This window comes from Artemia sp. Qi Xiang Cuo, chromosome 8 (genome assembly GCF_049724085.1).
Source record: "Artemia sp. Qi Xiang Cuo chromosome 8, ASM4972408v1, whole genome shotgun sequence".
NCBI classification, from domain to species: domain Eukaryota; kingdom Metazoa; phylum Arthropoda; class Branchiopoda; order Anostraca; family Artemiidae; genus Artemia; species Artemia sp. Qi Xiang Cuo.
In genome coordinates, this window is record NC_142801.1 from 75,193,582 (window position 1) to 75,208,783 (window position 15,202).

At 36.2% G+C, this 15,202-nt stretch overlaps 1 protein-coding gene across 3 annotated transcripts in view; it reads left to right on the forward strand.

The window, feature by feature from the left end:
• The window catches only part of Ttc7 (tetratricopeptide repeat domain 7), a 322,742-nt gene that overhangs the window by 220,585 nt on the left and 86,955 nt on the right, over positions 1-15,202 (forward strand). For all 3 annotated transcript variants that reach the window (XM_089093750.1, XM_089093749.1, XM_089093751.1), the window contains exon 11: positions 9,341-9,432. In XM_089093750.1, coding sequence (XP_088949876.1) covers positions 9,341-9,432 — 92 coding nt within the window. The remainder of the gene's footprint in view (positions 1-9,340; positions 9,433-15,202) is intronic.

A 15,202-nucleotide genomic window follows, 5' to 3' on the forward strand; every position in this document is an offset into this window, starting at 1 on the left:
CCCCCCCCCCCACGCCTATCATTCCCCTAAATACATCCAATCAAAATTGTGAGATAGCCATTGTGTTCAGCGTAATTAATTTCCAAGTCGAATTTAAGTTTTTGAGGAGAACACTCCACCACAACCCTCGGGGCAAGTCCTGGAAGCATTGCCCTGGGGGCATATAAGGTTTTTATAGAAGGCGTTGTCGTAGAAACTTCAAAATAGGCACATTCGATTTGAAATTCAAAGGGCTAGTACCCTTTTTCATAGTCGAAAGTGATTGGAGGGCAACTATCCCCCCCCCCACGCCCATCCTTCCCCCAAACACAGCCAATCACATTTTTGAGATAGCCATTTTGTTCAGCGTAGTTGTTTTCCGGTTAGAAAATATGTTTTTGAGGAGGACACTCCCACACAACCCTCAGGGCAAGGGTTTTAAGTTATGGCCGGCGGCATATAAGGTTTTTATAGAAGGCGTTGTCGTAGAAACTTCAAAACAGGCTCATTCGATCTGAAATTCAAAGGGATAGTACCCTTTTTAATAGTCGAAAGTGATTGGAGGGCAACTAGCCCCCCCCCCCTCCCCAAGCCCATCATTCCCCCAAATACATCCAATCAAAATTTTGAGATAGCCATTTTGTTCAATGTAGTTTTAAGTTCTGGAAACTAGGTGTTTGTTGATGACAACCTCCTCACAGCCGTCAGGACAAGGGTTGTAAGTTATGCCCTGGGGGCATATAAAGTTTTTATAGAACGCGTTGTCGTAGAAACTTCAAAAAGGGCTCATTTGACTAGAAATTAAAATGGCTTGTGCCCTTTTTAATAGTCGAAAGTAATTGGAAGGCAACTAACACCCCTTCGACCCCCACCATTTCCCCACGCACATTCAATCAAAATTTAGAGCCATTTTGTTCCACGCGGTTCAAGTTCAGAAAATTATACATTAGAGCTGTACACTCCCCCCGCAGTATTAAGAGCAAGGGTTATAAGTTATACCCTGGGGGCGTATAAGCTGTTATTGAATCTCTGTCGTAGAGACGTGAAAAAGGGGTCATTCGATTGGAAATTCAAAAGTCTAGGACCCTTTTTAATAGTTAAAATTGAATTGCGGGCAACTAGCCCCCCTTTTCTGCCAACCTCTTCCTCAAACACATTCAATCAAAATTTTTAGATAGCCATTTTATTCAGTGTTTTGGATTTCCAGATAGAAATTATGTTTTTGAGGAGGACACTCCCCCACAACCCTCAGGGCAAGGGTCGTAAGTTATGCCCTGGGGGCATTTAAGGCTTTTACTGAACGTGTCTTCGCAGAAACTTCAAAAATGACTCATTCGATTGGAAATTGAAATGGCTAGTGCCCTTTTTAATAGTCGAAAGTGATTGGAAGGCAACAAACACCCCTTCCACGCCCACCATTTCCCCAATCATATCCGATCAAAATTTTCTGATAGCCATTTTGTTCCACGAAGTTTAAAGTTCAGGAAATTATACCTTTGAGCAGGACACTCTCCCCATAGTCTTCAGGGCAAGGAGCCCTTATAAGTTATCCCCTGGGGGCATATAAGGTTTTTATTGAAATCGGCAACTAGCCCCCCTCTCACGTCCACCATTTCCCCAAACACATCCAATCAAAATTTTGAGATATCCATTTTGTGTCGAAAGTTCTGGAAATTAGGTTTTTTAGGATAAAGACCCCATCAGAGTTTTCAGTGCAAGGGTTGTAATTTGTGCCCTGGGGGCATATAAGGTTTATATAGAAAGTTTTTGTAGAAATTTCAAAAGGGGTCATTTGATTGGAAATTGAAATTGCCCTATTTAATTGTCGAGAGTGAGTGGAGAGTAATTAACCCACCTCTCACACCCTCCATTTCCCCAAACACATTTAATCAAAGTTTAGAGATAGCCATTTCGTTCAACGTAGTTGAAAGTTCTGGAAATAATGTATTTAAGGATGACAAACCCCCGAGAGTCCCCAGGGCAAAGGTTGTAAGTTATGCCCAGGGGGCATATAAGGTTTTTAATGATAGAGTTGTCGTAAAAACTTCAAAAGGGGCTCATTCAATTGGAAATTGAGAGGGACATTGCCCTTTTTAATAGTTGAAAGTTATTGGACGGTAACTTACCCCTCTCTCACGCCCACCATTCCCCCAAACACATTCAATCAAAGTTTTCAGATAGCCATTTTGTTCAACGAAGTAGAAAGTTCTGGAAATTAGGTCTGTGAGGATGACAATCCCCCCCCCACCCAGCCCTCAAGGCGAGTGTCGTATTTTATCCCCTCGGGGCCTATAAGGTTTTTATTGAAAGCGTTGTCGTAGAAACTTCAAAAGGGCGCATTTGATTGGAAATTGAAAGGGCTAGTGCCTTTTTAAATAGTTGAAAGTGATTGGAGAAAGACAAACGCCCTCTCATGCACACTATTTTTCCAGACATATCCAATTAAAATTTTGAGAGAGCCATTTTGTGTAACGTAGTTAAAAGTTATCGAAATTAGGTCTTAGGGGATGACAACCACCCTCACAGCCCTTAGGGTAAGATTTGTAATTTATGCCCTGGGGCCATATAAGGTGTTTATAGGAAGTGTTGTCGTAGAAAGTCGAAAAAGGCTCATTCGATTTGAATTCGAAAGGCCTAGTGCCCTTTTTAATAGTCGAAAGTAATTGGAAGGCTTAACATTTCTATAGCAAACATCGATGTGCGCAGAATGTATTATTTTTGTTGTTGTTGTTGTTGTTTAGACAAGGGCACTTTGTATCAAAGGAGTTGTTGTAGGAACTTTAGAGAGGGCTCATTCGATTGAAAATAGAAAGGGATGATGCCCTTTTTAATAGTCGAAAGTTATTGGAGGGAAACTAATCCCCCTCCCACCCCCACCCACCTATTTGACATTTTTTTTAAAAACTAAAAGTTGCCATAAGATTAAATCAAAATACACTGTGTTAATGCTAATTCCCAATAAGGCATCTCAGCAGTATCCCAAGAACGACTGAGGGTATTATGTTCAAACTTTTGGGGCTGCTTCTGCTCTTAGAATTTAACCAAATCAAAGTAGCGTAAGCGTATCGAAGCTATCAAAGAAAGTAAACAGATTTTTTTGCGAATGGTATCAAGTTTTCTATTTCAGGTCAACTAGAGGAGGTATGAAACTAAATTAAACACTACTGCTGAAAATTTTTGTCCAGCATACAAATAGCAGGCCAAACTATAAATTCTTAAAAAAAAACGAAAAGCTTTAAAGTATCATTTTCTTTTTCCCTGAAAAGAATAGGTCAATATAAACCGAACATAAATTAATTATAAAAAACTTTTTCCACAAAATGAGTTTTTCAAAGAAAAGTGAAGAATTCCATTAAACAAAAAATGAGCAAAAATAAAATCAAATAATATACCAAGCATGAAACTACCACAAATCAGCATCGATAAATAAATGAAACCCAAAACGAACAGACATTACAACAAATAACCGAGTAAAACTCGAAACGAACAGAAATTAGTAAGAGTATGGCTCAAAACCCCTGTGCCTTCCCCAGGTCAAAACAAAATTTGTACATTAATGAAAAAAAACACAAATGAATGTGCATTGTCAGTTTAATATACATTTACTTATATTTAGTAATTAAAATGTTAATATTATTTGATTTATTAAAGTTGTAAAAGTAAAAAAGTTTGACGCTTGGTAGATTATTTGATTTTATTTTTGCTCATTTTTTTTTTAAATGGAGTTCTTTACTTTTCTTTGAAAAGCTTATTTTGTGGAAATTTTTTTTTTAATTAATCCATATAAAGGGGGATAGAACAGATTCATTTTGCTCACACTTTCATCTAGAATATTTAAATCTTCAGCATAATCTAAGTCCAGGAGAGTTTTTTCTCCCCATTTGAGTCCCTGGTCTCCCATTGCCTTTCCTGTGCTCCTTAAGGCAAAATCCATCAAAATGATCCATATAAAGGGGGATAGGACAGAACCCTGCTTAACTCCTGATTTAATACGAAACCAGCTGCTAACCTCATTTACTACCTTAACCGCAGCAGTGTCGTTCTCTTATATACCACTAATTCCTTAAATGTATTTGTCTGGTATACAATAAAAGGATAAGACCTTTGCTAAAGCTATCAACAGAATCAAACGCTTGTTCGTAATGTATAAAACTGAGAACCAAAGGTGTTTGGTGACTCAGACCCTTCTCAGTTAGGCCTATTAACCTAAGAGTAAACATTTGGTCGACACATCCTCTGTCTTTTCTAAAACCACACTGTTCTTCTCTTATAACTTTGTCTATAGTATCTCTCAGTCTAAAAAGCATCATATTAATAAGTAATGTGTTACCTACAGAGATCAGACTAATGTCTCGATAATTACCACACTCACTCTTATTACCTTTCTTATACAGTGGTTTAATTGAGGTTTTCCTAATTTCCTAAGATACTTCCCCTTTTTCAAAAATCATATTCATAATTTTCAATAACTTATTTTTAACCTCGAAGCCATCATATTTAAGAAACTGATTTACCACATTATTGGCACCTAGAGCCTCATTTTTTAATCCTTTTAGTACTGTCGCTAATTATTCCTTAGAAAACAAACCCTTCTTCACATACAAGGTATCACAGACCTTTTCATTTTCCCCTATATCTTTTCCTGCAACCCTATTTCGGTTTAACATATTCTGTCAATCTCTCTTTGACTCTTTCCTTATCACTAGTCGTGGCCCCGTTCCTATCTTTAACTGGGACAAGTCCGTGTTGACTACTCCCTCTATATTTATTAACATGGGAGTACAATATTTTACTATTATGCCGTCTAGCTGCGTCTTCCTCGGAAATTCCATCCATCGCCTCCATTTCAATCCTCCTTAGTTCATGTTTTGATGCTTTCTCCCCTTTCTTTTCATTCATTTTTGTTTTCGTATGATCTATCACTCAGATAATTCTTGTACAAGCCCCTTCTCCTCTCTATTAAATATAAAGCTTTTTCACTAATATTCCTAGCTGTGGTCCTAACTTTCTTCCCTAAGACACCATCAGCAACATCATCAATTGTTTTCCTAAAATTATTCCATCCATCTTCCGCATTGTCAAATTTTAAACTCTCCAGTTTAGTTTTCAACTGTTCCTGGAAAGTTTCTCTCAAATCTCATCCTGGACTGGAGTCTACCAACATATTAACTTTCCGGGAGGTAGCTACCCTTCCTAAATTTCAGCTTTAAATTAATCCTAGAATAAATGAAATAAAACGTAAATAAACGTACATAAAAACGTAACAAAAATGCATATAAACGAATTCTTGATGTGTCTTGTAAAGTCTTTTTTTTATAAATCTTTCCCAACAAAAATCCTGGATATGGCCTTGCGCAGCTAAACATAAATAGCAACCAAGACCACACTGCCGTTTCATCACACAAACAGTAAAGAAGATACCGGAATAAGGAAATTTTAGTCCCAACTGAACTTTCTTAAAGTAATGATGTTGAGACTGTTTATTGATGGCTTAATTTTAATTTTCTCTTTTATTATCGTAAGCTAAATTTTATCTTTATTCTAATTTTTTGTTTTGTGTTTTGGGTTAATAGACATAGAGCCAAAATATTCAATTAGTTTTCCTCTACATTGTCTGTAAATCTCCTCATTGAGTTATCCTTTTTATTGTTTATACTTTATGTTGTTTATACTCTATTATTTATGCTATTGCTATACGCTAAACCCATAGAAACACGACACGTATTTAGTTACCTAGCCTCTAAAAAGATTCCACCCCATCTGTAAGAACACAGGACCTTTTCTAAGTCGGGCCTTTTCTAGGGCTTGACAAATTTGTATAAATAGAAGAATAAACTGTATAAAATTGAGAGAAGAATTTCTTGTGTTTCTGATGAGTATTCTATTGGAATACTTCTTCCCTTCGACCAGATTCGCACATGAAAAGAAGGTTTTTTTTAGGTAACCATTTTTCGATTTTGATGGGTGCTATTTGGACTAAGAATGGAGGAGGGGCTACTTTCTTCCCATTTTTGTTCCGTTATGTCCATCAGTTATTATCTCAAAAGTTATATAGCAAAAAAGAGAATAATTGGATTTAGTCTGCATGTTGACGCTCAAGTGGAATATAGTCAATTTAAAAAGCATATCGCTTTCAGACTTTACCCAAAATCGTAGATGGCACTGAATTTTTTTTTCAACCAACTTCACATGTACATGTATATTTTCTTTCATAAAGTACAAAATACAATTTTGATGCAGTTTTGTATTTGACGTTAAATTCTTATATAATCATGAAAATGGAGGAGAAAAAAAGAGATTTTTTTTATACACACAGTTTTGCCAGTGTGTCAAAATATTCCACAATGTCCGAAAGTATACGAACAAATTTTTTGTAGTATTTGATAGAAAAAAATGGTCTCCTGGCCGGGAGCCCTCATTTCGCTCGTGCAGCAGAAATACCTATATACTTTAAAATCCTATTTGCTTTGTTTACAATTTTACTTTCATTTTTGAAAACAATTATACATTACAACATTAGCCTACACCTTCCCCCCCCCCCCTTCCAAACAAAAATAGAAGAAAAATTCGTACCCTAATCAATCTTCATTCATCTTTTTCTAATAATTATCCCCAAGAATCATAAGAAAAGAAAGAAATGAGGTATAATTTACCCATATTGTCCTTATTTTATTTTCTTAAAATCTTCCATTTTCTTCTCTCACCCGTTAAGGAAATCCTGCGTACAAAACTACACAATCTGAATATTTTTGCAAGTTAATTCCAATTACGGCTTTACGGACAGGTGACTAAACATTCTCCCCAATGTTTAAAGAAGCCAATAAAAAAAATATATGTACGCGCTTCAATGTAAATTCTTTTGAAAAAGAAAATCAAACAGTTCTCACTTTACCAACAAAAAAAAAATTAAGAAAAAAGGAAACCCTTTAAATCAATCATGAGAGTCTTCCAAGTATCCGCAGTGCAGTATCTTACCACCATGTTCAAGCTATTTCTAGTGGCAATAATTTTTTTTCTGCTAAGAACCTTCAAGAAGTCTTAGGAATAATAGTAACCTCTGGAGAAAAGAAATCGATTGGAATGGAAATTTCTTCTAAGAAGTAAGAGATGTGATGCATGAAAAATAACGCGGAAAACTTTGCTGTTTTGTAAAGACGTTTTTACTTTTCTTTTTTTTTCTATTATCTGGAAGTATTTGGGAGAAAAAGTTCTAGAGATCTCTGGAACGGTCTGATCTGCTTTAATTTCTTCTTCTCTATTCTCTCTTTTTTTTAATTAAATTTGGCTTATCAAAAGAAAAATTAAAATTTAGTATAGTTTTACAAAAGAATGGTTTTGTGAAGTGCTATAAAATTTATACAGAAATAAAAAATGATGTTTCACCAACCTTGCATGAAACGACCCGCCCTTTCTTGTTCAAGTTCAAAACTGTTCAAGTCCTACTCATGCCCTCTCTTAACGTGGGCGCTATACACGTTTCTGCACACTAGTTTGACCGTTAGGGAGGGGGTAGGATGTTCTATGGTTCGAAATGTATTCTTAGTAAAAATAATACAACCACAATTCACAATAATAAAAATTAGTAAATATGAAAATTTGTTTTTGGGACATGGGGTGTGGCGGTTGATATCTTATGCCTGCATAGTACTTTAAATCAGTTTTCATCACGTTTCTCAAATTATTTATAATTTTATATCTCAAATTATATGTTTTATGCAAACTTTTTTTTTTATTCTTGCTCTATGCATAAGGGTAAAAGGGGCCAATGCCTAACTCTTATGTTGCTGAGGCTGTGAGAAAAGTGACAAGAGTGTTTGAAATTTTGGAATTGATTTTCTCTCTTAGAATATTTGCAAAACGCCAGTTTTCCCTTTCGGCCAAAAATATTGTTTCCTCCTTTAATATGGTGCAAGACACTGGATTTAAAATGGTAGATTCGATTAATTTTACCCTCAGCCTTCTATGGCCATCTTGAACATGATTATCCCAGGAAAAACAAATAATTAAACAAACAGTCCGTAGCGTAACGCAAAAAATGCATTTTTCCTATTATTTGTCAGGGGGCGTTTAAGTCTATACAGAGTAATCATGCTTGACAAATTCACTGGAAGGATTTTATCGAGATCTATAATAATAATAATAATAATTTATTTATTACCCACTATAAAAAAGAAGCGGAGTACATCAAGAACAAAAAAAAAACAAAAAAAAAGAAAAAAGAAAAAACTCGCACACTTAACAATTATTTACATAAAACAACGTAAATTATGGTGCGCAGTAAGACCTGCAGATAACGACAGCTTTCCCGCAAGCACAGTCACTTTTTCCCGTAAATCAGGGAGGCTGAATCGTGATATTAGATGCCGGTTCCGGAACCACGGAGGTTCCGGACTCCTATATGACTCCTTCGTTAGGTTTACTCTGTTTCTATTTAATCAAAAAGGCTTTCCTACGAAAATTAATTTAAAGATTATCACTATCGCTGCCAAAATGATATTTTTTGTGTCAAATTGACAATTTTTGGGCAGTTTTCAGACTACCTAGCCAAATTTTGGCACTTAATGCTGAAATGATACTTTTAATAAGACTTTTTGTTGTTGTTTTTTCAATACGAGTACCTTAAAATATATAGGTTATACATATTTTTTTTCCTAATTTGTTTTTATGTAACTTGGCTAATATTTCAAATGGGGATGAACTTCACACTTTGCTTCAAGTACTTCTTAAACATGTAAATAACCCAATATTTTAGCAAAGAGCAGAGGATAAGCGCAATAAGGTATTGGTTGCTCCGAACTGTGATCTCACTTGCATAAATGAATTTTTCCTAAATAGTATTTTATATTACTTTAGGAATATTTTAAGAAGGAGTATTTTAAGAGGGAATGTGCATGCTTCAAAATTCGTTTCAAATACTTATATGTATAATATGTATAATATGTTCCCTCAAGTAGGTGACAGTGAGTCATAGTCTTTCTTATAACTGCTTTGACTGATAACCTTAAAGAGTAATTAAAGTTTTTTGTATCTTACTCTTCTATTCATAGAGTGATTAAAGATAGCGAAAAAGCGATGAAAGTTTACAGCTGCTGAAAAGAGGGAAGTAAACAATATAAATCGCACAGAGGCGAAAGTTTCGTTTCATAGACTTCAGTCTATGTTTATTCTCTTTGCAATTTGGATGACTGAGCAGAGATCTCGACCGAGATATCTGCATTGTTTCCTTATTTTAACTGGATGAAAAATTTTCCCTGTTTTCGGTTTTCTTACATATTCCTTTCTTGTTATTCTTAGTCTCAGAAATTGTTTATTGTTTTCTTTTTCACTTCTTCTACTTCTATCTACTTCTTTTCTTTTTTAGGGGCTGGTGACTCATTTTCTTGGTAGTCATCACTTGGCTGAAAAGGTCCTCCGTGATGCACTTATGGTAGAACCCATGGCATTTAAGACATGGTAAGTTAGTCCATCCTTTAATACACGAATTCATGTGGGTATAACCCATTGTGAGGGTGTTATGTGATAAATTGGTTTGCTTGTTTGTACTAGTGTTTCTGGATGGTTTTCTGTGCTTTAATCGTTTTGATCAAAAGTTTAAATTGAATCTTTTAATTATATTTGTATATTGTTCTCTTTTTTCTGTTTTTGTGGTCATGGCCCTGTGTTTTTTTTTGTTTTAAAAACTATGCTATACTACTATACTATACTATGCTACTATTCTATACTATGCTACATAGTAAATGATGCCGCTAGAGCATTCCAAACTAACGGTGTATGCTCTCCGCTTGAGAGGGATTTGATTGCATTAAAGGAAGAATTTAACAACTTTTTAGATCAAGTACATGGTTTTTGAAGCTTCATAAAGGTACAAGTTTTGTAGGATAGGCCTAAGTAATCATTTCTCCGACGTGGTCGAATTCTAGACACGTATATGACCATTTTGGACTATGGCAAAGATTGATTTTAAGGCAGCATTGATAAAAATGATGAGACCTTATTCTGACCATTATGTATATATTAATAAACTGATTAAATGTTAAAATAGCCATTGTCCGTGATACAATTATTCAAAGAACATATATTTGTAGATGTATTTTTTTATACTATTTTGAATATATTAATTTTATTAAATTATCTTTTTTTACAAAGATCTTTTTAATTTGCCGTTTATTTATTTTCTTTTACTGTTGTTTTTATATCTACCTTTATCTATATTTATTGTAACTACGATGTGAATTTTCGTTCTAATATCCTTTCTTCTTAAAAAAAAGTAACACGTTGTCTTGTTATAATTGATTAATTAAATAAAAATTTTTCCGCAAAATAAGTTTTTCAAAGAAAAGTAAAGAACTCCATTTAACAAAAAATGAGCAAATATAAAATAAAATAATCTACCAAGCGTGAAACTACCACAAATCAGCATCGATAAATAAATGAAACCCAAAACGAACAGGAATTACAATAAATAACCGAGTCAAAATCAAAACTATCAGAAACTACCACAAGTTGGGCTCAAAATCCCTATGCCTTCCCAAGGCGAGATCATAATTTTCATTTTACTGAAAAAAATATAAATGTTTTTACTTTTATAACTTTAATAAATCAAATAATATTAACATTTTGATTACTAAATATCAGTATGTATATATTAAACTGACAATGCACATTCATTTGTTGTTTTTTTTCAGTAAAGTGCAAATTATGTTCTGGCCTTGGGAAGGCATAGGGGTTTTGAGCTCTACTCATGTTAATTTCTGCTCGTTGAGTTTGACTCGGTTATTTATTGTAATTTCTGTTCATTTTATGTTTCATTTATTTATCGATGCTGTCTTGTGGTAGTTTCACGCTTGGTAAATTATTTTATTTTATTTTTGCTCATTTTTGATTTAATGTAGTTCCTTACTTTTCTTTGAAAATCTTATTTTGTGGAAAAAGTTTATTTTAATTAATTTCTGTTCGGTTTAGATTGACATGGGCTTTTCAGGGAAAAGGAAAATAATAGTTTGAATCTTTTCGTTTGTTTAAAGACTTTATAGTTTGGCCTGCTATTTATATGCTGGAGAACATTATTCAGCATTTTTAACAACATACACCCTTTTAAAAATCTGGACACAAATAGTAGTGTTTAATTTAGTTTCACACCTCCTCTAGCTGACCTGAAATAGAAAACTTCATACCATTCGCAAAAAAATCTGTTTACTTTCTCTGATAGCTTGGATACACTTACGCTATTTTGATTTGGTTAAATATTAATAGCAGAAGTAGCCCTAAAAGTTCGAACATAATGCCCTCAATCGTTCTTGGGATACTGCTGAGATGCCTTATTGCGAATTAGCATTAACACAGTGCATTTTGATTTAATCTAAAGGCAACATTTAGTTTTTAAACATAATGAGCAAATGGGAGGGTGGGCGTGGGAGGGGGATTAGAGTAGAGATGGGGGTCCGACTCTGATCACGCACCCCTGCTGCCACCTACAACTTTTTTTGCACCCCAAATAAGGGCATAGAGTCATTAGGGAGAACACGTGGTTAATGGGGTCAATGACCTCTTTTTCCAAGGTTGATTTATTTGATGTTTCTATTTGTAATAACTCCGGGGCGAAGGTTGCACATGCGCATTGAATTCTAACGGGAACAATGTTATTGATCTAGGACTCGAGGGGGAAGTGAATTTCTGAGAACTTGATTGCGTAATCGATCGTCAATGTCATGGTGTCCAGAAATAGTATTTGTTGTTGTTATTCGAGCCAGATGTTATGAGGTTCCCGGAAACAGTTAATGACACTTCCTTCCTGTTCGAGGCAGATGTTATGATCCAGAAATAGTATTTGTTGTTGTTGCTCTCGAGCCAAATGTTATGACTTTCCCAGAAACAGTTAGATCCCCCTTCTCAGCCAATCAGCGAGTCGGATACATCCTCCTTCTCAGCCAATCAGAGACCTGCTTACATATGATTTTCCCCGTTACATAACAATTCACCCTTGAGATTTCGTATATAACGGGTGTGCAATGTGATTCAATTATCAGAAAGTATTTTGACGCTGTGTAAACAACAATGGATAAATTTGATGAACTTGAAGCCTTGGCAGCCGCAATTAGCAATGTAAGTACATTTTTTATTTTCAAACAAATTTTCCTTGGACATCCTCCAATATATTCAGCTAAAACCCCCCTCCCTCCACCATTGTTTTACAATCCCAAATTCTCACAAAAAGAAATAGCATTTCAATAAATTCCTTCCCTCTATATTTCCAGCTAAGTCCCCCCACCCGCCACCATTGTTTTTCAATCCCAAATTCTCGCCAAAAGAAATAAGTCTACTTCCCGCTATATTTCCAGCTAAATCCCCCTCCCTCCACCATTGTTTTACAATCCCAAATTCTCGCAAAAAGATATAATTATCCTTCCGTCTATATTTCCAGCTAACTCCCCCCCTCCCTCCACCATTGTTTTTCCCTCCCAATTTCTCTCAAAAACAAATAATTATCCTTCCATCTATTTTTCCAGCTAATTCCCCCCCTCCCTCCACCATTGTTTTACAATCCAAAATTATCGCCAACAGAAATATCATTTCAATAAATTCCTTCCCTTTATATTTACAGCTAACGCCCCCCTCCATTGTTTTACAATCATATTCTAGCAAAAAGAAATAGCATTTCAATAAATTCCTTCATTCTATATTTCCAACTAAAAGCGATCACTTACCTTTGTCAATTTTTAATGAAAATGCCATTCTGTTTTGACATAGCGCGAGGCCTAAAATTAGCAGTCACCCTATTTCTGGTTTACAAACGCGGTCAAAGGAACTATTCTTCTGTAAAATTAAAACACTTTGATGTAATTGAGGATTCCTAGCCTGTATGTAATTAGAGAAAGATATTAAGTTTAACAATATAGTCAGAACAGTATGGGAACGGGGTGCGGCCGAAAGACAGCGCTTCTAACAGCTTCGTTGTAAGTAAAAGTAAGGGTGATTCTGTGTGTAGACATATACGCCCATTGACAAGAAAACTAATGTGTAAATATATAATTTTTTTCAATCTCACAATAAAGTTTCTTTTATATTCCCAGGCGTGAATCCAGGATTTTTGTTGAGTGTTAGTGATTTTATTAGAAATAGAAAAGATTATTGCTTCTTCATCATTTATTGATTTTAGATATAACATTTTAATAAAAGCTAGTAAGATATGCCTTTCGCTTGAATAAAACGCATGATTAACTCTATGAGAGGGTAGACTTAATTTTCCTAAATTTAGGGGGAGAGAATATGGGTTTTGTGCTTTCTTAGTGAAGAACTAAACAAAATCATGTTTAATAACTTTCTTTCTTTTAAAAAGTGAGAAATTATTTTGATTTGATTTTTTCTTCTCTTCTTTAAGGTAAATTATGAAGAATTTGCGGGCACTACATTGATGAGAGCTATGGCTGACGCAAATAGCGAAGAATGCGTGCCCCCTTCTTCCAAGAAAGCGAGGGTCAATAATGCGCCCCCTGCCATGCAATATGATCGCTGGCCAAAACCCCCCAGCTCCACACTGCCTGCCCAAGTGCAGCCTGCCAAAAAGTTAAAGAGAGAGTGGGTGAATAGCTTCAATGCCGAAGCCCCACCTACACAACCTTTTTCAAGGGGCTCAGAAGCTACCCCGGCTGCACAAGTCACAGCTCCTATACAATAAATTAACGTCACCAGTCCCTTTGCCCTCCAAAATGCACTACCTGGGCCTTCAAGAGCTGACCCAGCTGCACAAGAACATAGCGACGCCGCCCCGTCCACCCTCCAACACGCACTACCTGGTCCCTCGGGTGCTCAAGCCCAGACGGATTATGCAAATGTGAGTATTTCTTCTTCAAACTATCTTATAGAAATATATAAAAACAAAACTTTTATTTTCAACCCAATATAAACTTATCTCAGCGAGATATATCTAAATGTAATTTTTTTGCAAAGAAACCACTCTTGCTATCGCTTCACATATAGTTTAGATACCACTGAAACTCAAAATACTATTTTTTCTAATCTTTACTATTTTCTCTGTTATTATCACATATATTTTAGATACCTTTGAAACTGAATGCTCTTTTTCACGTAATTTTAGAGAGAGATTATCCCATCTGTCACATATTGACGTTCTAATTTACACTGAATATTTCTATCGTGCCAAAGATTTTAGCGAGGGGAAACCGACTTAACGGTTCAATCCTGGAACACTCGCGTGGCGGCTTAAAATAATTGTGAGCTAATTACGAGTTCACCGAACTTATAGACCGGGATTAGATATAAAATTGTAGTTATGCAGTCTAAGAAAATATTTCAAATTTTTTGGGACTTTTTGTACACGGCTGGGCGCCGCGGTGCCGTTGGGTCCGGGGAGGGCTGTGGGGGTAAGGTTCGGTACGCGCCGGGGGGGGATGCGCCCCGGGTCAGGGCAGTGCCCCAGGGAGACGCCACGAGGCAGGGACGCGGGGGGGGGCGTACCATGGGTCAAGGAAGGGCCCCAGGGATGCGCCAAGGGTCAGGATAGTGCCCCAGGGAGGCGCCACTGGCCCGAGATGCATCGCGAGAAGCGAGGCGGGGGCCGAGAAGCGCCACATGGATGCGCTGTGGCTCGCGAGAAGCGCCACGGATGGTCCGGGGAGCGCTGGGGGGCAAGGTTAGGGGGAGGCGCTGGGGGCCGCGCCGAAAAAAAAAAAAAATTTAACACTTTGAAAATAAAAGAACAAATTGTTGCCTTCCATGTCATATCTTAGATTATCTTCAGTTGAATTAACCAAATTTTATTAAGCAATAATAATCCAAATTTTAAAAACAGTAGGGGCTGATTTGAATACTTTGAAATAAGCTATTTTTTCATTTATAGATTGTATTGGTACCTTATTCCATGTCGCCATCATCATCAGTTGGAGAAGGGGAAGAAGAGGAGGCACACGTGGAGTCCCCCAACAATTTAACATGGGACGATAGCATTGAAGTACCTGACAATATTGACGAGTTTATAGGTGATTTTTTAAATGTTGATTATAGCGCAGTTGAGCTGGTAGACTTGAGCCAAAATACCTTGCAAATTTTTTACGATTTCACCCGGGACTTAACAGGGAACCCTCACGCATCCGATACCACATTGACTCCACTTAGAATAACTGAAGTGGAGCATTTGCCAGATATTGTTCAACAGCTTGAGGGAGGGGATAATATACAAGATGGAGAGGGGGGTACAACTCTCCCA